Source organism: Theobroma cacao, chromosome 3, assembly GCF_000208745.1.
Source record: "Theobroma cacao cultivar B97-61/B2 chromosome 3, Criollo_cocoa_genome_V2, whole genome shotgun sequence".
Classification (NCBI taxonomy): Eukaryota; Viridiplantae; Streptophyta; class Magnoliopsida; order Malvales; family Malvaceae; genus Theobroma; species Theobroma cacao.
Genome location: NC_030852.1, coordinates 28,245,162 through 28,267,691, shown reverse-complemented (window position 1 = coordinate 28,267,691; position 22,530 = coordinate 28,245,162). Strand labels below are relative to the sequence as shown.

Sequence of the window (22,530 nt, the reverse complement as noted above, 5' to 3'; positions counted from 1 at the left end):
TGGGATGTGATTTCTTTTTCAAAATCTTTTACTTGATGAAATAGATTTTCCGCAGCTGACGCCAGCATCAACAAAGGGTTATGAGACCCTCCAATGTGGATATTGTGGGGTCAGGGAACTCAGGAATCAAGTTGTACTAAAGCAGATAATGGAACACCCAAAAAAGAAAAAAGGTGAAAAAATTGGAGGTTAGAAGCTTTTATGGAATGGAGATGTTAATTTCAGAATGCCACCAAATCTGAGCATTCCGCTGTAAATAGCCCGAGGCTTTTTAAGTCCAAGCTAAGCTTTGCCCAATTATAGTAAGGTTTAAACAAATGGGCTTCTCAGCATCTCGGGGCCTTATCTCCTGTATGTCTTGGCTTCAATCTGGTTTAAAATTCTTTGCACAACAGGAGACAAAACTAAATTCATTGTAAAATGACAAGAATGCTTACAAGTGACATCGTTCCCTACAAACACTGACTGATCAAGCAATGCAAGTAAAACATGCCTGATTGAAAGATACCACAAATTTACATTGAGATTGGATTGCCTTTGTGAATATGTACCGATCATCACGAAAAAAACAAAGACGAGATTCTAAAAAATTGGACTTCAATTACAGTGCATATCTTTGCATTGCGAAGAAATTTTCAACCATCAGCAAACAAAATGCGAAAGAGTCCGGCCATGTTAAGCATTCTAGAAAAAAACGCAGAGACACAGAGGAGCCATTGATGTTTCATGCACAGGTGAGCTTGATCACGGGTGAGTTTGGTTACTTGACAGATTTCACCAGCCGGTTAGTGCATGCGTTCCATTAAAGAAATATCACTTTATTTTCTTAAGGAGGGTTGTGGTCCTGAACTCAGCATCGTCCCTGACAAAGCTCCAGCAAATGTAAGTAAGCGGGATACTAGCAGCATGCCAGAGGGCATGAGCATCAACAAACCCCCTATAAGGTGGGAATTCATATATTTCCAAAAGCACAGCAAGGCTTCCTCCCACAACAAACAGCCAAACCTTCCAGCGAGATGGATGGCTGGTTACACCAGCCCAAACTCCCCAGATGAGAAGTTGAGCTACCCCCATAGCCATACATACTTTCATATTTAGACCTGCAAAAAAATTTGACTTGTAATGCAACATGAACCAAATGATAGCTGACAATCATCATTAGTGTTCATTTCAAAAAGAATGAAATATAGTTATGACAAAACCGATAAAATGATTGAGCTATAACTGGAAGAGTATTTATGATGAAAGAATAACTCAGCACAAGAGATAGGTGAAGACATTTTGACAGAAAGTTCAGGAGATCCCAAGTAGCTATCAGACAAGGCCATTTTGAATTGAGTGAGCACTTCGGAAAGAAAATACCAAACTGAACCACTGCTCCAACAGTCTCAATTTATAGTCTACAATATGTTGCAAGTACATAAAATTGCAGAATAAAATTGTACACAAGGCCCAAGTCTAGAGGCTAACGATGTTTAATGTTGAAAATCTTGTTTTGTGCAAAGAGATTAATAAAGAAAGAATTACCATAATCAAGTTTGTAGAAGTTCAGATACAAGATGTGTGTTGTCACAAATGCTATCAGTGGACCAGCAACCATGACTCTTGAAGCTTCATCTCTCACATCAAATGCCCGTAGTATTGATAAAATAAGACTAAACCCAACTAATGCAACAGCAGATGAATAATCTAGCTTCTCTGTCAACTCAACATCTCTATGGTTAATTAAGTTAGAGAACTCCACATAAGATAAAATCAAAATAGTAAAAAAATTCAACAACATTATACAATGAGTACAAGAATATTCTGCTGAAAGAACAACCATCTGATTATATCGTATTTCTGTTTTTCAGAGATATAGTGATTATTTGTTACCGCTATGACATCATGACTGACTCATCTTCTATATGGACATTGGAAATCATTGTTGCCAGTGAGAACGCTATAAATGCTATGCTGAATCACATGTCAAAACCCTTTTGCTCAAATTATTTTCTGGAAAGCATCAAAAAGTGTTTACATGACTAAGAACTTGACCAGGCTCTGGTATAAGAATTTCTCCTCATTGTTTCAGTGCAATTTATGAAATGTCACCAAATCGATTCTTTGACTTGACATCAGGTTGGCCAAAAAAAGAAAAAGAGTTGTGACATCAGGAAGGAACATTGAACCCTATTTTAAAGTTACTCTAGAACTACAATAAAGGAGATGCTTTGAGATAACTGGTTGAATGAACATAAAGAGGACTGCTTACCGACTGTGAAAAACAGCACTCCAGAACCAGAAGTTCATTGCCAGGACTCCATAGATGTGCCACAAGCCAGTAAACTCGTAATAAGTCCTTTTATTAGGCCTCAAAGGCAACTTATAATACAGAAGGATAAAAAAGGAGATCCAACCATGAAACTGTATTGCAAGACTTAGTGCAGAGAAAGCTACAGCAACAGGCTCCTGAAAACATGTGAACCGAATATCACTACAAGAACAACAATCTAAAAACAACATAAAAATGATATAAAGGTGATAAACTAAGAACCTGAATCCCATAGACACGTCGAAAAGGCCATTTTCCATGATATTTGACCGGTTTGTCACCGAGGTTCCCTCTTTGCTCCTCTCTAGCAAGCATACAGTGGTATCGACAATCTGTACGACAGTCCCACTGCTTCCATTTCTGATAAAGGGGCTCTTGTAAATACCATGGCCCATCAATTGGTTTCCCATCAGATGAGAATTTACAGTGTTGAAAGCACGTTTCCCCCACGCACCCACTTTTCTCACAATCCTCCAAACAAGCCCTAATAAATGAACAAACCGCTTAAGAACAATCGAAACAACCTCAAGAGAATCACAATCAAGTTAAATTGCCGCGAAAAGATAAGGTCATAAAAAATAAGCAAAAAAAGAAATATTCTAAATATAGCAATTTCAAACATCATAAAACTCTTATTTATTACAAGAAAAATACTAATTTTAGTACCATTACTTACAAAATTTTATCAAAGTAAATTTAAACACCCTAAAACATAGCTTTTGCATCTCCAAATAAATCCACCAATAAACTTTTCATCCAATTTTTCCTTCAAAGAAAATAAATTAATAAGATAAAACAGCAGCTTTTTCTATCAAACAGTACAAACATAATTAAAGAACTAAAATTATTTTTTTATCAAGCTGCCAATTTTCGTGCGAATAGAATTAAGAAAAGCAAATATAGAGCGAATCGAGAGAAGGAAATCGAGCGAACTTACTTGTAAATCGGATCAGCATCACCTTCACTGGCGTCAAGTGAAGGTACGAGAAAGGAAAGCGCAAAAAAGAGCAGAATCAAACCGCAGGGAGCCATTCGATTCATGGCCAAAAAATAAAAGTCAACAGAGAAAAAAATGATTCGTGATTTTTTTCTACAGAATAAAGGATTCCTGATTGAGGTTCCGGATCTGACGTGGTGGATTCTGTCCCATGGAGTGGAAAAGAGAGAGAGAAAGTGAAAGAGTTCGATTTGAAGAACCGAGTTGAGCTGGTAAAACGAACTCAGTACAGAAAGAAAGGGACAGAGGTGAGTCAGTTTTCAGGGGTAGAGGCAAGGAATCGTCGAGTTTTGTGTGTTTTTTTATGGAGAATCGTGACCGTGATGGGGGCAGCGACCAGAATCCCGTGAAGAGCTGATCTCAGTAGCGATCCATCGTATGACACGTGGATATGAGATGCAGTATAATTTTACCAAAATGACATCCGAGTTCCACCATGATGATGCTTATGCCCCTGGCATTGACCATTTTTAAACGTCGCCGTTTATTTTCTACCAAAGCAGTTACTTCCACGTGAAAAATACGTGCTAGAACCGTTGGCGAATTAAACCAAGAATTTGGACAAAAATTCTCAAAAAATCAAAATTATCTCTCTCTCTCTCTCTCTCTCTTTTCTTTTCTATTCATGTGTCCATGGCCACTGCCTCCACCTCAATAACCGTGCCTCTCCTTCACCATCTCAACCCGACGCGCTTCTCCAGTAGCACATGCCACGCGCGCAAGCTCAAGCTCAAGCTCAAGCTCAAGCTCAGTCTCTCTCAAAATTCCCCTCTCCACCAATCATGTACTTTCCCGCCAATTTCTCTCCCCACAACAACAAAATCCAGACGACTGAACGTCTCGAGTCCAGTATCTCGCGCTTACATCGCCGGGCCTCCGATCGTGAGCGAGCCTGACCCGAAAGTCGACGAGCCGGATCCGGATATCGAGAAAGCTGAGCCGCCGAACTTGATCAGTCGGAGGCTACTATGGGGTCTTCTGGTTCGGCACAAGCTCAGAATCAGCGTCTCGGTGTTGGCTCTCATTGGCTGCACCACGTGTACTCTCTCAATGCCCATATTTTCTGGTAAGGGATATCTTTGCTGATGTTAAGTTAACAAATTAAAAGATTTTTATGCTAATTAAGATCAAGGAAATGTATAGGACGATTCTTCGAAGTGCTTATAGGCGCCAGACCCGAGCCGTTATGGAAGCTGCTTAGCAAAGTTGGGCTTTTATACTCATTGGAGCCCATTTTCACAGTTATTTTTGTCGTAAATATGAATACCATATGGGAGAAGGTTATGTCAACACTTCGAGCTCAGATTTTTAGAAGAGTTTTGATTCAAAAGGTATGTAACTTATGATTATTTTTCACTATCTTCTCAATGGATTTGATATTTAAATTGTAGTATTACTTTTTCTAATTGTACTTTTGTCTTTGTCTATGCAGGCGGAGTTTTTTGATCGATACAAGGTTTGTGAATGGTAAAGAAAATAGTTTTTTTTTTTTTGGTTAGTGGCTTTTTGTCAAAGTCTAGTGTTTTGCTTCTTATAGGTTGGTGAGCTCAGTGGTTTGTTGACATCTGATTTGGGTTCTTTAAAAGATGTTGTCAGCGAGAACATTTCAAGGGATCGCGGGTTCAGGGCACTTTCTGAGGCAAGCCACTCTATACTAAAGCAAACGTGAGCTAGATGTTGCCTAAAATTAAGAATGTAGTTTGAATTATCTTCGACTCTGGCCAACTTTATTCTTCTTTGACTTGAATTTAGTTTAAAGTTCCTGGACTTCAAAAACAATTTTAGCAGAATTGTTTGAATCTTGAATGCCATTGATAGTTGAGACTAGTCGCTTAAAAACACTATGTTTACCTTTGTATTTCTAGGATTTATGCATGTGTGATTCAACGCAAAGCATCTTTTATGATTGTATTGATCATTTCATTTCAACCCGAGTATTTTATGTTGTTGTAGGTTGTTGGGACAATATGCATACTGTTTGCTCTATCTCCCCAACTAGCCCCAATTCTGGGCCTGTTGATGCTTTTTGTGTCCGTTTCAGTTGGTAAATTCTTTCTCTTTGGAAAGTTTGTTTATTTAGCAGGTTATTCCTTGTTTGAATTTATCTTTATCATAAAAGTGATGTAGGAGTTGTCTTTATCCTCTATGTTACTTTGTAGTGTTTAATACTTGTTGGGAGTCTCACAGTGTCAGATTCATGGTTGTTTATGTGTTTCCATAACCTAAACTTTCTATGTATCACACAAGAATAGATACTAGACCTACTGCCAAAACTTTGTGATACTTCCCTCACCAAATTTGCTGTTGAAGGTGGGCATGTCAATGGTTTGAAGAGTTTTATTTTGTAGGCTAGTTGCAAGTTTGGCATTTCTTCAACTATTGTCTATTTGTCATGTTCACAAATGTGTATATACACTTTTCTTCCTTAAACCCTGTTTCTTCTGACACTGTCTAAATTTGATCTGTTAATGATTATTCCTTCATGCTCATTTTACTCCCCTTTTGAAATGTGTCATACTTATGCAAGTTCATGTCTTTTTTTTTTCTGCTTCTGATGATGATGATTATTCTTTCAAGCTTTATACAAGCGATCAACTGTACCTGTGTTTAGAGCTCATGGATTGGCCCAAGCTTCAATGTCTGACTGTGTGACAGAAACATTTTCTGCAATTCGAACTGTATGTTCTTAAAATGCTATGTCCACCTACCTACTTATCGCTACATCTCCTGATGGAAATTTGATTTTCTTGAACTCCAAAATCTGACAATGCCAATCACTTGATATCTTTGTTTTACTTCAAGATAAAGGTGTGAGTAAAGCTTTGATGTAGGCTTGATTAAAATTATAACTTTGGTTGTCGTAGGTAAGATCCTTTTGTGGGGAAAAGCGTCAAATGTCAATGTTTGGTAGCCAGGTAAGATATTTGAGATTGGCTCTTTTATGTAATTACTAAAGCTTTTATTCACACTGCATAAGTAGTTGAAGTTCTTTGGTGCACTTAACATTTATTTTCAAGGGTTTTGGCAGGTTCTTGCATATCAGAAAAGTGGTATAAAGATTGGGACTTTCAAATCCATAAATGAATCTTTGACCAGGGTTGCTGTCTATATTTCTTTACTTGCCTTGTACTGCCTTGGAGGAAGCAAAGTGAAGGCGGTGAGCATTTCAATCTTGGGATACACTTTCTCTTAACTATCTTAAATGTTCGTGTTATTCATCCTAAATGTTTAATTTTAACCATTTTCCTCTGAGCATTTTATTTTTGTCATTCTTTCATACTAAATGTTTGTCTCTCTCTCTCTCTCTCTCTCTCATATGCTGATTGCAGGGGGAATTGTCTGTTGGAACTGTGGCTTCTTTCATTGGATACACTTTTACATTAACCTTTGCTGTGAGTCCCTTTTCACCCTCCACACTCACGTATGCTTGCACCTTATGATATGTGCTTTCCGCTGTAACACTCATATCAGGTTCAAGGACTGGTTAACACATTTGGAGACCTACGGGGAACTTTTGCTGCTGTTGAGAGGATTAATTCATTTATATCTGGAGCAGAAATCGATGAAGCCCTTGCTTATGGTTTAGAAAAAGAAATCCAGAAAAAAGAAGTTGATGATGAAAATATCAAATTGTTCATCTCCAATGGTGCTTTTGAGAAAAATCAACAATTAAATTCACATTACATGTCAGCACTGAAATCAGCTAGCAATGTGGGAAGACTAGCTTGGTCAGGCGATGTTTGTCTTGAAGGTATTATTGTATGCTGTCTGCCTAATTTCTATATGAGGCAGTCTTTGTATTGTATTTTTTGGAAGATTTGTATCTTCTTATTACGAAAATATAAAATATTTTTACATTAAGTGAAATGAGGAAGTTTTTGGTAAGAGGAAAGTTTCATACATATATCATACTTTCTTTTTCTGAACAAGTTTAAAATAATTTAGGCTTTTTTATGAAGCTTAGAATGTGAATGTAGCTCATCTAGTATGTTAGCAGAAAAGTTAGCTTTTAAAGTAAAATCTCTCTTCTTCATCTCCTTCTTTTGTTTTAAATCAGCTTTTTCTGAGTCACTGGTAAATGTAATCTTGGAGCAATGATCAAATATACATACAATATTCTACTGCACCATCTAATGTGCTTCTTTGTCCTGCAGATGTACATTTTTCTTATCCTTTAAGGCCTGATGTGGAAATTCTTAATGGTCTTAATTTGACTCTAAAATGCGGAACTGTAACTGCTCTGGTGGGCCCAAGTGGTGCAGGCAAAAGCACAATAGTACAGCTATTGGCACGCTTCTATGAGGTTTGAAAGAAAATTGTATTTGTTGGTTCCACTTATCTTGCACAAATTGATATTATATTCTTGCAGCCAACGAGTGGTCGTATAACAGTTGCTGGAGAGGATGTCCGAACTTTTGACAAGAGTGAATGGGCCCGTGTTGTCTCCATTGTGAATCAAGTATATATTTGAAACTTGCTTTTCAAAAAAAAAAAAAGTATATACGTGAAACTTCATGCATGTTAATTAGCATTTAACATGAAGGCATTGTACTTGTGCTGTCATTCTTGTGCTTTCTTAACCTCAGCATGATTAATCAAATAACCTGGTCAACTTGCTTTATCAGCCAACCATTGAACTTGTTCATAGGATAATGCTTGTATAGGTTACAAAGCAAAAGGTTACTGTCAATAGTGCACCAGACGTGTTGAATGGTATGAATAGCATTCTTTGACTTACTTTGCTAATCATCGGACAAAGTGAAAATGATGACAAATTATCTCAATCAGAATTGACTCCAGGCTGCTGTCCATAATTTTATGTAATAATAGTTCTGTAGTGTTTGTTTAGATTAAGCGAAACTTTGCAGAAACATATATGCAAGCCTAGCATCATTCATGTTCTCTTATTTCTGAATGTTGTTGTTGTTAATTAGGAGGATTTAATTAATGGCACTTTGGTGCTGGATTGATTTAGTTGGCTTCATCGGTTTAAGGAATAGCTTGAGTTTGATTGGTTAAGCTTGGATGTAATTCAGACTTTATTGTTGCATTTGTCAATGTTGATATGGATAAAATGACACAGGAACCTGTTCTATTTTCGGTATCTGTTGGAGAAAATATCGCATATGGGCTTCCAGACGATAATGTATCCAAGGATGACATTATTAAGGCTGCAAAAGCTGCAAATGCTCATGAATTTATAATTTCTCTTCCGCAGGTTTGTTGGTTTGACTTATGCATCTGTCTTTGTTTTGCAAGCATATTTATTTTCTGCTAAATTTTTGTTTACTTTAAAGGGCTATGACACACTGGTTGGTGAGCGTGGAGGCTTGCTGAGTGGAGGACAGAGGCAGGTAATATACTTAGTATACGTGCATGGTGCTGGTGCATACTTACATTATCTACATGAGTGGATGTATACGTATGTATGTATGTATGAATAACTGGGAAAGGTAGAAGGGGTAACTGATTCTTACTGTTTCATCTTCAGAGAATTGCTATTGCAAGAGCTCTCCTCAAGAATGCTCCTATCCTGATTCTTGATGAGGTAATTTCTTTTTTATGCCTTGTGCATCTGCACATTCTCTTGGTGCAGATCATTCTCAGCCTGATTCAAGACATGAAGCCCGGGCATTATTTAATGCCAGGCCCTAAATTTCTTCCCAAAGGCTTGTTTGGTTGTATTTTTGAGATACTTTGGAACTCCATTTCCATTCAGAAGTCTAAATATTAAAATGCATGCTTTTTATTATTATGTCGTTGCAGGCAACAAGTGCTTTGGATGCAGTTAGTGAGCGCCTGGTCCAGGATGCTTTGAACCATCTAATGAAAGGAAGAACAACATTAGTGATTGCTCATAGATTAAGCACAGTTCAGAATGCCCACCAAATTGCCCTTTGTTCTGATGGCAAGATAGCAGAGCTGGGGACGCATTTTGAATTGTTATCTAGGAAAGGGCAATATGCTTCATTAGTTGGCACCCAAAGGCTGGCATTTGAATAATATTGAATTCGATACATATCATGTCTAAAACAAAGAAGACAAAGGAAAAGAGGAAAAGATGTTATTTAAACTAGTGTAACCACCAATAATGCGAGTAGTAGCATTGACTTTCATGCCAATTCTTTCTACTTACTGCCTTACAAGTGGCTTTTATATTTGCTGCAACCTTGATTTTGCTTGAGGTTAGGCAACTCAATTATGGATTTTCTTTTTGTTCTGGGGGTCGTAAAGAGGAGGCAGGAGTGGTTGAAAATAGTTGTATTTTTCTTTTCGCTTGATCAAAATGTTCATATTTTATGAAGTATCATGTAAAATGCTACAAGACTTTGGCATAGCCAAGCAATGATCAAGCAAATGATCATAAGGCAGTAACCCAGAACGGTTCTGCCACCAACATCACGCCTAAAACAACAAATACCCGAAGACCCCAAACACCTATTGCTATACATTGTAGTACTCTACCCGTTTAACATCATAAATTTAAACAAAGATGTAAAGAACTAATAACTGAGATAATAGTAAGTTACAGTAGGAACTATATTGTTGTAAGTTGCAACAAAGATAATAGTACTAGGAAACTGGTAATAAATAAGTTATACTGTGCCTTTGCAACGTACATTGTTCACTTACATATCAAAGAAATTTAAAGATAAGTTGTTAGCCGAGGCTAGGTGTTGTAACCAAAGGTTGAGCAATGAGCACCGGATGCCAGATTAGGGTTTTTTTTCAAAGCAGCAAACAGGGGAGGTTCCAAGTAACTCTTCCTGAGTTTTTTTATTTTTTATTTTTTTGGGTAAATAAATACTTATTACACTTTAGATAGTCATGAGTAACATTGTAACAATATATACAACATATTTTTATGTGGTGAAAATTGCATGCTTCATGAAGAATTAGATAAGGTGATGACAGCATTCAGTTTGGCAAGGCATTCAGTGGGAAGACCGAGCAAAGAATTCATGAAGAAATCATCAATAGGGTCAACAGAGGCTACTCCAACCAATTTGCAATTCCCTTTGTTATCCAACCTCTCTCCTCGTCCACTTCTGATCTTTCCTTTTGATTCCTCAGATGTTAAAACTGTCTTCACCAGCAATGGCGGTGCTTTGTAAATACTCCCAACAGAAAAGCAGAACTTGGCCAAGAATTCCAGGTCAACCTACGAAAGCAAATGCAAAGAAACATCTCAATTAATGCAATATTTGCTTCTTTGACAAACTTCTGTGTTACTTTAAGTAAGCTTAGCTTACCTTGCCAGATTCTTGGTTGATGTTTCCCTGAAAGAGTTGAGGGACAATGTCAATCTTCAAAAACGGTGGCAATGGCAATCCCAGGAACTTTGTTGTTGCACTTGTCAGTGGTGGAACGTACAGTGTTTTAAGGTCAAAACTAACTGAAAGTTCATTACGGTCGTTGATCTTCGTACCAGTTCCAGTTCCTGCTCCCCCTTCAGCATTATACTCAAAGTCGGGATATCTGGAAATACCTAGCTTACAAGCTCCCAGGGTCTTGAAGCTAATACTATAGACATCAGTCTTTGGCAGCTGGGTTTCGATGGATTTGGTTGTGGAAACAGCTTCGCCTTTGTTTGGTGCATAAGAAGAGAAAGCAATCAGTCTAGTTCTAAAACGTGGTTTCCTTGCAGGGACCTGACATAAGATTGGTGGTTCCAAGGAGTTCAGTTTACAACCCATTTTCTGTTGGGAATGGAAAGCTTCGTTTTGAGTTCAGAAAAGTGAAAAGAAGAGTAGCACACGTATTCTTGCAATCGAATCATATTATCAGCAAATCCATGTGGAATAACCCAAAGCACTAATTATTTTTGTTCAAATGGATGAATGGAGTATATCAAACTGTGTGGCTGGTTTTTGTTGGAAAGTTAGGACCTTATCTTTTGCACTTTGGAAAAATCATGGAATATGGTGAAATTTCGTCCAATTGATGCAATCATGGTGATTTGTGAGCCAAGTTGGTTCTGAATTTAACGTTTACATATTCAAAATCTAAGTCCAAAATAACTGGAATCAAACCGGACCAAAGAAATTAAATCTTCTTCTTCTTTTGTTTCATTGTTTGTAACGGTAAGAACAGACACAGAGCTACAGTCACGATCGTTATTACTGTAAATCACAATTGCCAAATCTTATTGTCAAACTGGACCTTACTCGGTTATCAAATTGCAAATAGAAGTTTCCTTGGGAAACCTACTAGTACAAGCTCAGTTTTCAGGATTTTATCTTTTGCTTCTGTTTTTCTGTTTTTGAAGTAGTTTTCATTGGCATCCACAACTTCGATGGAATGACTTTGAACAAAACCATTGATATGATGGCACCGTTTGCCTAAATTTTTTTGCCACAACATAACAAAGGAAAAGATACATAAAATTTCAGTTGCTGTTATTTATACAATGCCAACATATGAAACCTGGAAAACTTCATACTATCCTTTATACACCAAGCAAAGCCCCAGCAGCCACAACTTGTTACTCTCTTCCTAACTAGTATCAACCAGTGAAAAAGCTAGAAGCAGCACTCAACAGCAGTCGTTTGAAGCTGGTGCTAAGCACCGGGAATCAGCAACATGGGCACAAAACACTACCTAATACAAGATTAGCTATAAAATCTTTTACATGGAAATGCAATTTCTGCAAATGTTAATTCTCATCAGAGCTATCCTGACTCATAGCAACAGCTCAACACACAAGAGACGACCTCAGGGATGTGGCAGTTGGGAGATTTGTGCATGATGCCCATCGGATAACTGATTCAGACACCATGAAATCAAGTTGTTCTCGCTCACCATGACCAATGGTGCGGTTCCTTTTGCTGTGAAAGGCCAACATCCTGGACCCACTCGATCCCCCTGTCCTCCTAAATTCAGCTGCCTTGTTCTCCATTTCTCTTGCCTCAGGCCCACAGCAAGGAGAAGAATCTGGCAACACAAGCACCTTGTCTAAACCTGCATCTGCACAATGATGCAAAAACATAATTTGGGATGCCAAATGTAGAACAAATGTTAATATGGAGAGTTGAAAGATGGTTAACACAAATTACCTCCATAAGTTGTCTCCATTCTGGTAACGGTGGTTGAGAAATCTAATTTGCAGTTCTCTTGTTCAACCACAGAACATGGACTGAAGAAAGCAAAGCTTGGCATTGAGGGAACAGGAGAAGAAAGTTCTAAGGTATCAGAATTACCACTGCAGAATGAAAATCCACCCAAGGGGAAGCAAGGTGTAGATGGCTCCACCAAGAAAGAAGAAAATGATGTTCTGCATGTGAGTGCAGGTGACTGAACACCACATATGGTTGGTGATCCAGCACCAAAGCTGATATCCTGATCCCTAGACAAAGAGAATGTGCCACTACCTATTTCCCACTCTCCACAACTTTGGTATATAAGCTCACTTGATTCTTCATGACAAGATTCATCATTCTTCATCCATAAATGATCTGCAAAAAGACGATTCAAAGTTAAGCTTCTTGAGAAGGGAGAAATTACGGCAACAAGTGAGAAAGGGACACTCTTAAGTATTTCTCAGGGCCTACTGGCCCATTCATACTAGTCAGCCAAACAGGCAGCTTCATTCAATTAAAGAAAGTTAGTACAGAAGGTGTTGCAACTCCAAGAATTATGGCTATGGTAAAAACACAATCCCAACATTAATTGCATTGGTTCCTTTGAACTCTTCTAGTGTTAAGCAAATAGATAAAATTGGCCTTCCCATTATGAGGTTTCCATTTACATTAATGCCAGAAAAGATAATAATTAAACAACTATTTTAACACTGTCCACATGCCCCAAGTATGGATTTATGACGATTGTTTGCAGTGAATTTCCAGCCTACCTAAAACATGCAAAGCAGTGAGTCTTTGAAAAGGATCTGTATTGAGCATTCCCCTGACTAAATTCTTTGCAGAATCAGAAATGCGATCCCAAGGATCTGATGGGAACTGCAGATCAGCTGCCCTCACAGCATCAAATATTCGTGACTTAGTCTTACCCCAAAATGGTGGTGTCCCACTAAGGAGTATGTACAGAATCACCCCAGCACTCCAAACATCAGCAGCCTGATTATATCCCCCCACCAAAACCTCAGGAGCTATATAAAATGGACTCCCAACAGTCCCATGCAAACACTGCCCTGTTGGTAACAAAACCCAAAATGGTTAAAAACATAAAAACCTAAAAATGTTTGAGGAAGCAAGCAATCACTATGAGAAAAATTGTTCTTGGTTAGAGAAAGTGAAAGAAGAAATGTATAACTATACCAGGCTCAATGTACGTTGCAAGACCAAAATCTGCTAGTTTGATTGGCGATGATGAGGCTTTTGTTGCTAAGAGGATATTCTCTGGCTTTAAATCTCTATGAACAACCCCAATTTCATGACAATATAGGACTACTTGCATCAGATGCCTGAAGAGAACTCTAGCCTCTGCCTCAGAAAAACGCCCATACTTCTCTAACCGGTGGAAAAGCTCCCCTCCTGCACAAAGCTCCATCACCAAATGAACATAGTCCTCATCCTCATAAACAGCCTTCAGATCTACAACATTTGGATGTCCTGATAACCTAGTCATAATTTCAATTTCAAGCTTGACACTCCTTGCATCATCAGATGTTACCAATCTATCTTTAGATATCGATTTGCATGCCAGTACCTCTCTAGTCAACTTATCTGAGCACAACCTGATAACACCAAATTGACCCCAACCCAATTGTTCTCCAAGAATGTATCGATCTTTCAAATTTGCAGTCTGTTCAGTCTCCAAAATTGTTTCACTCAAGCTTGCAACTTTGAAGCAATTGCACGGTTGCTTTGACGTTTCACTGATGCTGTTGCTCTTGGCAACAGCCATAACACTTTCTAGCCCTTTAACCAATCCAAAAATGATTCAGAATCTCCGTTTATGACCCTATGTTCTTGGCAGCAGTAATAACTTAAGCTCCCAAAGAATCAAGGAAGTCGAATTTTAGGTCAAAATTTTGATTTATATATTTTTCTGTTCACATAACTCGTCGTCACCAAATCCATACGTGAGGTCAAGACTCCTAAAACATAAGACTTTCAAGGCTAGTTGTTGAACTTTGACAGCAACACTCACTGTGAAGAACACAACACCAGAATTCGTGACAGCATGACCTTAAAATGGAACAGTGTGCCCCAAAACATCATAATCTTAAACGCACAGCCGAGGATTCATCTCAGTTCTTATCAGATTGCCTGGATCTGTAAAAAGATTGAAATTATCAGCTTTCAATCAAGCACTTTAATTCAACTCCCAAAAAAAAAAACCATTCTTTGTGGATTAAATTAGAAACTATAATATTTTTTTTTTAAAATAGAACTATAATACCATGCAAGTCCAGTTTGAGAAAAACCTCACATAAATACATCAATATAGTTTGTTAGCTCAACAAACTTTAATCCCAGCTCAAAGCAGAAAACGAATCACATTCCAACATCAAATAAGAAACAAACAAACTTTATCATACCAAAAGCTCAACAAAAAAGATTACCAATTGAAAACCCTAAACACCTAAAGAACCACCTCAACACCTTAAAGCACCAATACCCATCAGCTAAAAAGCCGGTAATCACATAAAAAAAAGCAAAATTCAACAGAAACCCATCAAAATTTACCTCAGAACAAAGCACCCCCAGATCCAAAATCTTCCCTTCCCCACAAACAAAGAAACAAAAACCCACTTTTCAAATTCAAACACACAAAACAAAACACAGACCAAAAAACACTATAAAGATTATAGAAAGAGAAACAAAACCTGGCTAGGAATAAAGAGAGAGAGAGCACCACAGAAGAAGAAGAAGTCCGTTGGAGCAGTGATAGAAAGCTCCCCCAAGCAGACCTCTCTCTGCGGGCTCTTCTTTTTGGTCTCTTCTTTTTTAAGTTTACTCCGAGGAAATTTTTTCTTTTTTCAAAAGGAAAAGGACGAAAACAATGCTTCGAGGCTTTGAGGTATGGCTGTTGGTTCCTTTTGTTTTTTGTCGTTAGTTTGGCTCTGTTGTTTGAAATTTCCTCGGACCCGAAGTTTAAGTTTGATTCAGTTTAATTATGTTTATTTTTTACTTAAGAGAATTCATGTCAAAGTTCTGTTAAACGGCGGGTTGACTTCTACTAACCCCAACCTGCGAAACGTTTCGTTTTTCTCTACTGAAGTGAAGTTAAAAACGCTGCCCCTCCCTATTCCCCGTCTCTATTTCCAGTCTAAAGGAAAAGAAAAGAGCGCCCCCCCTGTATCCAAAGGAGCCATATTTACAAAATTGGAGCTGGAGCTGGAGAATCTTATGGGTTTCCGTTCGTAGGTAAATACTCTTTAACCAAGGCTTATTCGAAGGCATTGAAGTTTGCAAATTTTATTCTAATCTGCATTATTTGCAGATGATTAGCATTGAACTTTTTGGAAATGGGGATTTTTGTTCTTCTATTGTTGATTATTACGGAAAGTTTGTTTAAGCAAAGTTCATTATAAGCTGCTGACATTCAAGCATATGTCTTTTTGTTAAGCTCGGATTTTGAATTACCTCAAGTTGGGTTCTAGGTTGTAGATGTGATTTGGGATAATGGGTTTTGGCCTGGACTCTTTTGTTTATTCTTGGTTGGGGAAAAAATTAATTGAATTTGCTAATTTAGACTGAAAGTATTGTGTTGTTAGATGAGTATTTTGTTCATTTTTATGTTATGAGCTGGGAAGAAGTAAAGAGTTAGCAGTATATTTTGACCATATAGGTGAATGATAACAATGTTTTGCTTTTCTTTTTTTTTTCCTAGAGTTGAATTGGGGCTGTTCCTAATGACATGAAGGATCTCATTACATGCATTCTGAACACAAATTTGCATTACAATGCAATGTCATAAGCTGTCCAGCTGAACCGCATATGTTAATGGATGCTTGCAGACCATTCAGTCTATAGCTGCTTTTGTTGAAAATGATACAAAATTCAATTATGTCATGATACAATAATATATGGTATATACATTTGTGTATTTGATTTGGTCTTTTTGTTTTCTGTGAGCATTTCATTCTTGTTTGTGTTTTCTGCTATCCAGGTTCACCTTCAACTTTTTCCTCTACCTGTTTTTTCCAGGAGTGGTATTCTGATTGCCCTTTTGATGAAGAATTTATAAATGGCACTTATGATTTTGCCATCCGCAAGCCTCCTCAAATTTCGTTTGAGTCCTCAAACTAGACTTTCACGCCGAAAGTTATTTATTTCACGATCATCACCTGGGTTTCTTAACATCCGAGCTGTGCAAGAAAATGGCAGCCCTCGAAGACTAGTTGATATCATAAGGCTTGTGCCAGATATCACTAGGAATTACTTTCGAAGTCCTTCTCGAAGGGCACTATTTGGTGGAATCTCCTTGTTGGGTGGTTTTTATGTTGCACAAACAATCTCTCTGTCCTTTGGAGCTTTAGGAGTCAATGATGTGATTGCAGCAGTATTATGTGTGCTCTTGACAGAGTATGTGACAAGGTTTTATTACAGCCGTCCAAAGGTAACATTCCCAATTGCTCTTCTCAACAATTTCAAGATGGGTTTCACCTATGGACTCTTCATTGATGCTTTTAAGCTTGCCAGTTGATTGTATCTGGTTGTCTTAACACTTGCGATGGTCATTCATACTATTAAGTTTACAAAACTCTCGACTTTCCTTTAGGTGTATATTTTGTAAACTACACTTTTTCCCTCTTCTTCTGTCACATCTTTTTTTTTCCCTGTTTTGTGGTTATCTCTTTAATCCTTTTCTTCTCATTTGCTCTAAATTCATATATGCTTCTTTTTGTGTTGTTGTAAGTATGTAAATTATCGTCTGCCTACATATTGGTGAAGAGAACTCTCAGACGAAATAGGTTTTTGATGTATGGTTCTATTATCTTAATTGTTATTTTGTAAAGCTAGTTACATAGTTATCGAGACAAATGTCACTCCCCAGGGTAACATCATTACTGAGCTGGACGTGGTCTTTTGCTGCTTTTGTTTACTTACCTGTGGAAACTGCAGTTGTGACTTGTTTTGGCATAATTCCACATCCATTGACCGCACAAACTGCTTAATATTTATGTGAAATGTGATTGATTCCAACCAGATTTGCATGCTTTATTTGGTACTGTGCCAATGAATATTGTAAGACTCCTTTATATGTATGCATCCCAATTCCCAAATTTTGTTTCTTTAATTACCATGGTAATGACATTTTTCAGCACCATGCCCACTTCATAACCTGTTGAATACATGATATGAGCAAACCTTGTTGCATTATTTGTTGTTGTTCTTAAGGTAGCCCCTTACTGATGCACCTCACACTAATTTTCCCCACGGGACAAAACTTGTGTGGTCTATTATGTTGGTACTCTCTGATCAATCTTGGAAGGTGGTATTGTACTGCAGTTTTCTGGATACCTTCAAGTTGTTTAGGCTTTGCTCATGAGCTAGCTCTACTTTGTGAGTCTTTGATGCGTCTCTTAAGGAAGATTCATTACCTGGCCCTTTGGTTACACCACCTGTCTTGTTAGAGGTGCCTGCTCTTTAATTTCTCAAGCGGCAGTTTCTCAAGGAAAGACTGCAAGGCAGGACGCATATTTTTGTCTGAGCTTAGTCTCTCTTACATAGCATGCCTGTGAAATTTATAATGCAAAAATGCTAGACGTGGTGCTCAAAACTGCTTCGTTACTACGCATGTTCGCTTAAATCGGTTATTCGGAGATGCATGGCTCTTCACAGCTCTAAATAAATAGAATTGAAAAGAGAAAGGAAAATTTCTGATGAAACCGAGGGATGCCAACGTAACCATCCTGTAATAGCCTGCAGCGGAGTCAAAAACATCGAAACAAAGAAGTAAGGGAGTTCACTGGAGTTGTTGCCTCCATTAAAACCGATTCTAGTTGTGTTGGAACTATATCATGGTGGTTTACATGGTTCATGGACTCCTGCTCAATAATTAAATATTAAATCTGGTCTACTGGGTTCACGATCGTTGCTTGCACCTTTTCTTTTGTCCATTTCCTAGGGCTGGAACTGGAACTGGAACTGGAAGTACCTAATTCAGTCACTTGTACTTTTAAAACCACTTTTATTAAAGGCCTAAAGAAGCCTTTGTAGTCGCTACGTAACAAATTGGAAAGTAGTACGATGATATACGATATATTGGGCCAAGTCAGGAAGGATAAATGGGTCGAGTCCAATTACGCGGCTCACTTGTTCACAATTTATTCTAGTACTGTCGTGCAACAATTTGTCACCAAAACCTAAACTTGTCAAAATGGACCTCACCTATTAGGTCAGCTTCTTTTTTATTTTAAGTGAGGTAGTTTGGGATTTAAAAATTCAGATTCATATTAAAATCGGATCTAAATGGGTCAATTCATTTGTTCAATGAATTGTCTCGGATTAGTGTAGGTTAAAGAAAATTTAAATTAATAATTTTACATATTTAACTATATAAAATTAATAACTTAGTTACCAATAATATTATTTATTTTATATATTTAAATATTTTTAATTTTTACTTATTAAATTAATAATTTTAATTAAATTAAAACTTACTATCTCTTTTATTTTAATGATAATAAATATTAGATGATAATGATTCAATCTTTGAGACATCATTACTATTCAAATAAGATTCAAATATTTGATTTAAAAATGAGGATTGAAGAAAATATGAATGAGTCTTGAAGTTTTTATTTATTTAGTTATGTATTTATGTTTATAAAATTATAATTTATGTTAAAGATTGAAATTTTATTTATATTTGATATAATTTATTTATTTATAACATGTTTTTATTATTTAATTTATCTATTAAATCTTTAAATAATATAATTGATAAAAAATTTATAAAGTAAAATTATGAAAATAATTTTTTTTTTAAATGAGCTGACTCAATCTGACTCATGAGCTGACCAGAGGTGAGTTCGGGTAGAAGTTTTGATGATTCATGTATAAAATAAGCTGATCCGGCTCAATCCATATTTTTTCAACCCGTATTTTTTTGAACCGGACCAGCCCATATTGCCAAACCCACTGGAATGATCGGCTAATAATATAAAGTTAAATCGTAATGCTGAAGCGATCTTGTCTTCTCCTTCCTCCCCCCTTACTGCCTCTCTCCTCTTCTTCCATGGACTTATAAAAACCCCCGGTCCCGACACTCCTATTCGTTCCCAAAAGCAGTCTCTTTTTTCACTTTACTCTCAATTTTTACAGCACCAAGGGCGACGGGCCTTAGTCCGATTTAGGGTTTGCGCGATCTCTTTCATGATCGGATTCTTTGCGACCAAGACTTCCATTAACTGGCCCAACACAGAAACTGAAGCTTCTTCGATTCAATCCGTTGTTACTGACACAAAAGTAGGCTATTATGGATTTAGACGGTGGCAACAGGCGCGTCTTCAACCGACTCGGCGGTCCCTCGACCGCTCCAACCGACTCCTCCAAACACCAGAAAGTTTGTTACCATTGGCGGGCCGGTAAGTGCAACCGTTTCCCATGCCCTTTCTTGCACCGCGAACTGCCTGCTCCGGGGCCCGCCGCCACTGCGAACGGATCGGGTGCCCCCAAACGTTTCGCTGATGATTCCGGATTCTCGGGTCCGGCCGCACGACGAGGCCCGAACTTCAATAATAATCATCATAATAGTTGGGGGAGAATGGGAGCTAATAAGGTGGTTAGAAAGACAGAGAAAGTATGTAACTATTGGGTGCAAGGGAACTGTAATTATGGGGACAAGTGTAGGTTTTTACATTCTTGGAGTCTAGGGGAAGGTTTTACGATGTTGAGTCACCTTGATGGGCACCAAAAAGTAAGTGCCTGTTCTCTTTTCTTTTCTGTGTTTTTGTGCTGCTAATTTGTGGGACTATCTGAATTTGATGATGATGATAACGGGTTTGATTTGTGGACAGGTTGTTAGTGGAATTGCGCTGCCAGCAGGGTTGGATAAGCTCTATACGGGGAGTAAAGATGAGACTGTTAGGGCTTGGGATACCAACTCTGGTCAGGTTGTGCTTAACTTTGTCACTTTATCCTTTATAGTTGGGGTTTTAATTTAGCTCTAGTAGCACCTAAAGAAAAGAAGTTTATGTATCTGTTGGAACTCGATTAAGCATGGGATTCAAATCAATTTAAAGAAAAGAATTCTTCATAAAATTCTTCTGAATTATCCAGTTGTATACTGTCTGATCAAATTATTACTGGCGAAGATGCCAAGGGTCGATTGCTTTTAGTAACTGTGCACTATCAGATAACTTAAAGGATGGTATTTATGTGTCTATGGAATCACTAAATTGCTAAACATTCAAGCGATCACTCAGATCACCTACTAATTTATGATCTGAAAGTAAAGGGAGAGTCAATTACTGATGGAAATTACTTTGTGTACTAGCTTTTGTTAGCAATTATCATTTAGGTAAATTCTCTTAATTATTATCAGAGATTAAAAAGAGAACCCTAAATTTAGATTGGATGATTGCTTGGGTAGTTTCCTTTTTTTCTTCATTTAATTATATCACCAGTGTCATCATAGAGACCAAGCAATATAGTTGTGTCTGATGTATTGTCTTTGGGCTTTTATGTAGTGTACGTGTGTGATTAATCTTGGTGGTGAAGTGGGTTGCATGATTAGTGAAGGTCCTTGGCTGTTTGTTGGCATACCGAATATTGTCAAGGTAATATGTGAGGCAAATTCTTTACCCGTTGTTTTTTTCTCTAATTATATTACTATCTCATTTCAACTTCCATTACTGGGCTCAACAACAATGATATTGCAGGCATGGAACACCCAAACTAACTATGAGCTCAGTCTTACTGGACCTGTTGGACAAGTTTATGCTATGGTTGTGGGTAATGATTTGCTCTTCGCTGGGACACAGGTAATCTTTTAAGTACTAGTATATTGCTTTCATTTTCCTTTTTGCATTCAAAATTCCATGTTCACTCTGTATGGTTGGTCACCTTAAATCATCATGTTTTCAATTATGGTTTATGCGATATGTAAGACTGTGCAACAATAATTCATCAAATTAAGGCATGTTCTTTTTGGCCCTCTGACATTCATCATCTCGTAAATTGTGACTTACTTGCAAGAACTTTAACCTAAGAAATGAGCTTTTCTAAAAGCTTGATTTTTTAGGAGTCAAAGTTGAAGTTTGTGCTGGATGAATCCCACTCAAGAACGCACTTACATCATTTCAAGGACTTCCATCTCTCTATTCTCTGGCACCCTATTCCTGATCCTTAGGAAACAATATCTGTTTGTGCAGGATGGGACTATATTAGCATGGAAATTTAATGCCATCACCAATAGCTTTGAAGCAGCGGCATCACTTAAAAGTCATACCCTTGCAGTTGTATCTTTAGTTGTTGGAGCTAATAGACTTTACTCTGGTTCCATGGACCATTCTATAAGGGTAAGCTAGTTTTTGTCATCTGTATTTGATATTGCTGATTGAGAAACTTTGTAGTTTCATACCACCATTAATAGTATGTTTTGTTGTTATTCCTTTATTTTCTTTTTCTTTTTTAAAATATTGTCTTTATTACTAACATATTGGTTGTTTTCTTCCAGGTCTGGAGCCTGGAAACTTTGCAGTGTCTACAGACTCTGACAGAGCACCATAATGTTGTGATGTCCTTGCTTTGCTGGGAACAATTTCTATTATCATGTTCATTGGACCAAACAATAAAGGTGAATTCTATTTTTTGGTTATTTTTGAAATTTTATTTTGGTTATTTTTTTCCTGTCATTAAAGGTAAAGTTGTTTGAAATTAATTTTTTTGTGCAGGTGTGGGTGGCTACTGAGAATGGAAACTTGGAAGTGACATACACTCACAACGAGGAACATGTATGTTTTTTCATCTATACGCTATTATGCTGTATTTTGATTTTAACTCAATTAGTCCTAAGAAGGAAAGGGGTTGAGGACAGAATGAGAGAAGGAAAAACTGAATGTAGAGAAGAGGAGATCAGCAATGGTCTTGTGCTTGTAGTTTATGCTAGTTATTAGAGGTGGCAGTGACTGGAGAATGGAAGGTGAAGCTGTGGTGGGTGGTTATTTAAAATGAAGATGATGATTGAGGGGAGAGAGTGCTACTTGGCTTTGTCTGATGTGTTAGAGAGAGAGAGAGAGAGAGAGAGAGAGAGAGAGAGAGAGTATTTTATGCTCTGCTATTTGTAGTTTATGAGGTCAGCCTTA

At 37.5% G+C, this 22,530-nt stretch overlaps 6 protein-coding genes across 9 annotated transcripts in view; 3 read left to right on the top strand and 3 right to left on the bottom strand.

Annotated features, from left to right (window-relative positions):
• On the bottom strand, positions 395–3,649 carry LOC18605490 (post-GPI attachment to proteins factor 3). The gene is made up of 5 exons (XM_007038520.2): positions 3,252–3,649; positions 2,537–2,798; positions 2,255–2,451; positions 1,528–1,715; positions 395–1,100 (listed from the first exon to the last, which is right to left on the bottom strand). The coding sequence occupies exons 1-5, from the start codon at positions 3,353–3,355 to the stop codon at positions 814–816; spliced, it is 1,038 nt and encodes a 345-aa protein (XP_007038582.2). The 5' UTR covers positions 3,356–3,649; the 3' UTR covers positions 395–813.
• On the top strand, positions 3,616–9,440 carry LOC18605489 (ABC transporter B family member 28). Its single transcript, XM_007038517.2, has 17 exons — positions 3,616–3,657; positions 3,843–4,377; positions 4,455–4,642; positions 4,744–4,767; positions 4,849–4,950; positions 5,265–5,355; positions 5,889–5,989; positions 6,176–6,226; positions 6,340–6,468; positions 6,641–6,703; positions 6,783–7,062; positions 7,466–7,614; positions 7,681–7,770; positions 8,395–8,529; positions 8,609–8,665; positions 8,803–8,859; positions 9,078–9,440. The coding sequence occupies exons 1-17, from the start codon at positions 3,616–3,618 to the stop codon at positions 9,312–9,314; spliced, it is 2,331 nt and encodes a 776-aa protein (XP_007038579.2). The 3' UTR covers positions 9,315–9,440.
• LOC18605488 lies at positions 9,880–11,139 on the bottom strand. Its single transcript, XM_007038516.2, has 2 exons — positions 10,565–11,139; positions 9,880–10,473 (listed from the first exon to the last, which is right to left on the bottom strand). The coding sequence occupies exons 1-2, from the start codon at positions 11,006–11,008 to the stop codon at positions 10,198–10,200; spliced, it is 720 nt and encodes a 239-aa protein (XP_007038578.1). The 5' UTR covers positions 11,009–11,139; the 3' UTR covers positions 9,880–10,197.
• On the bottom strand, positions 11,638–15,306 carry LOC18605487 (calcium-dependent protein kinase 26). 2 transcript variants are annotated; one of them, XM_007038512.2, is made up of 5 exons: positions 15,100–15,306; positions 13,586–14,545; positions 13,162–13,458; positions 12,368–12,766; positions 11,638–12,278 (listed from the first exon to the last, which is right to left on the bottom strand). In XM_007038512.2, exons 2-5 carry the CDS (start codon positions 14,172–14,174, stop codon positions 12,007–12,009), a joined length of 1,557 nt encoding a protein of 518 aa, XP_007038574.2. In that variant the 5' UTR covers positions 14,175–14,545; positions 15,100–15,306; the 3' UTR covers positions 11,638–12,006. The 2 variants fall into 2 exon arrangements, with proteins under 2 accessions (XP_007038574.2, XP_017972961.1); XM_018117472.1 differs by lacking the exon at positions 15,100–15,306 and adding an exon at positions 14,960–15,027.
• Positions 15,429–17,321, top strand: LOC18605486 (uncharacterized protein ycf20). 3 transcript variants are annotated; one of them, XM_018117590.1, is made up of 3 exons: positions 15,430–15,640; positions 16,107–16,305; positions 16,424–17,321. In XM_018117590.1, the coding sequence occupies exon 3, from the start codon at positions 16,464–16,466 to the stop codon at positions 16,920–16,922; it is 459 nt and encodes a 152-aa protein (XP_017973079.1). In that variant the 5' UTR covers positions 15,430–15,640; positions 16,107–16,305; positions 16,424–16,463; the 3' UTR covers positions 16,923–17,321. The 3 variants fall into 3 exon arrangements, with proteins under 3 accessions (XP_007038573.1, XP_017973079.1, XP_017973081.1); XM_007038511.2 differs by lacking the exon at positions 16,107–16,305 and having other exon boundaries at positions 15,429–15,640; XM_018117592.1 differs by lacking the exon at positions 16,107–16,305 and having other exon boundaries at positions 16,386–17,321.
• LOC18605485 (zinc finger CCCH domain-containing protein 63) overlaps positions 19,410–22,530 on the top strand; it is a 5,106-nt gene continuing 1,985 nt past the window's right edge. The window contains exons 1-7 of the mRNA XM_018117506.1: positions 19,410–20,141; positions 20,242–20,337; positions 20,914–21,003; positions 21,106–21,207; positions 21,598–21,744; positions 21,903–22,022; positions 22,120–22,179. Coding sequence (XP_017972995.1) covers positions 19,701–20,141; positions 20,242–20,337; positions 20,914–21,003; positions 21,106–21,207; positions 21,598–21,744; positions 21,903–22,022; positions 22,120–22,179 — 1,056 coding nt within the window. The 5' untranslated portion in view covers positions 19,410–19,700. The remainder of the gene's footprint in view (positions 20,142–20,241; positions 20,338–20,913; positions 21,004–21,105; positions 21,208–21,597; positions 21,745–21,902; positions 22,023–22,119; positions 22,180–22,530) is intronic.

Excerpts from the sequence above, each read along its gene's own strand:
- LOC18605490 (XM_007038520.2), bottom strand. The coding sequence starts at position 3,355 with ATGAATCGAATGGCTCCCTGCGGTTTGATTCTGCTCTTTTTTGCGCTT. Across the intron at positions 1,716-2,254 it reads AGTGCTGTTTTTCACAGTCG|AGATGTTGAGTTGACAGAGA; the intron begins GTAAGCAGTCCT and ends AATTAACCATAG. Across the intron at positions 1,101-1,527 it reads CTTCTACAAACTTGATTATG|GTCTAAATATGAAAGTATGT; the intron begins GTAATTCTTTCT and ends ATTTTTTTGCAG.
- LOC18605489 (XM_007038517.2), top strand. The coding sequence starts at position 3,616 with ATGGAGAATCGTGACCGTGATGGGGGCAGCGACCAGAATCCC. Across the intron at positions 4,378-4,454 it reads CTCAATGCCCATATTTTCTG|GACGATTCTTCGAAGTGCTT; the intron begins GTAAGGGATATC and ends GGAAATGTATAG. Across the intron at positions 8,530-8,608 it reads TTATAATTTCTCTTCCGCAG|GGCTATGACACACTGGTTGG; the intron begins GTTTGTTGGTTT and ends TTTACTTTAAAG.
- LOC18605488 (XM_007038516.2), bottom strand. The coding sequence starts at position 11,008 with ATGGGTTGTAAACTGAACTCCTTGGAACCACCAATCTTATGTCAGGTC. Across the intron at positions 10,474-10,564 it reads TCAACCAAGAATCTGGCAAG|GTTGACCTGGAATTCTTGGC; the intron begins GTAAGCTAAGCT and ends TTGCTTTCGTAG.
- LOC18605487 (XM_007038512.2), bottom strand. The coding sequence starts at position 14,174 with ATGGCTGTTGCCAAGAGCAACAGCATCAGTGAAACGTCAAAGCAACCG. Across the intron at positions 13,459-13,585 it reads TGCAACGTACATTGAGCCTG|GGCAGTGTTTGCATGGGACT; the intron begins GTATAGTTATAC and ends TGTTACCAACAG. Across the intron at positions 12,767-13,161 it reads CACTGCTTTGCATGTTTTAG|ATCATTTATGGATGAAGAAT; the intron begins GTAGGCTGGAAA and ends GTCTTTTTGCAG.
- LOC18605486 (XM_007038511.2), top strand. The coding sequence starts at position 16,464 with ATGGCACTTATGATTTTGCCATCCGCAAGCCTCCTCAAATTTCGTTTG.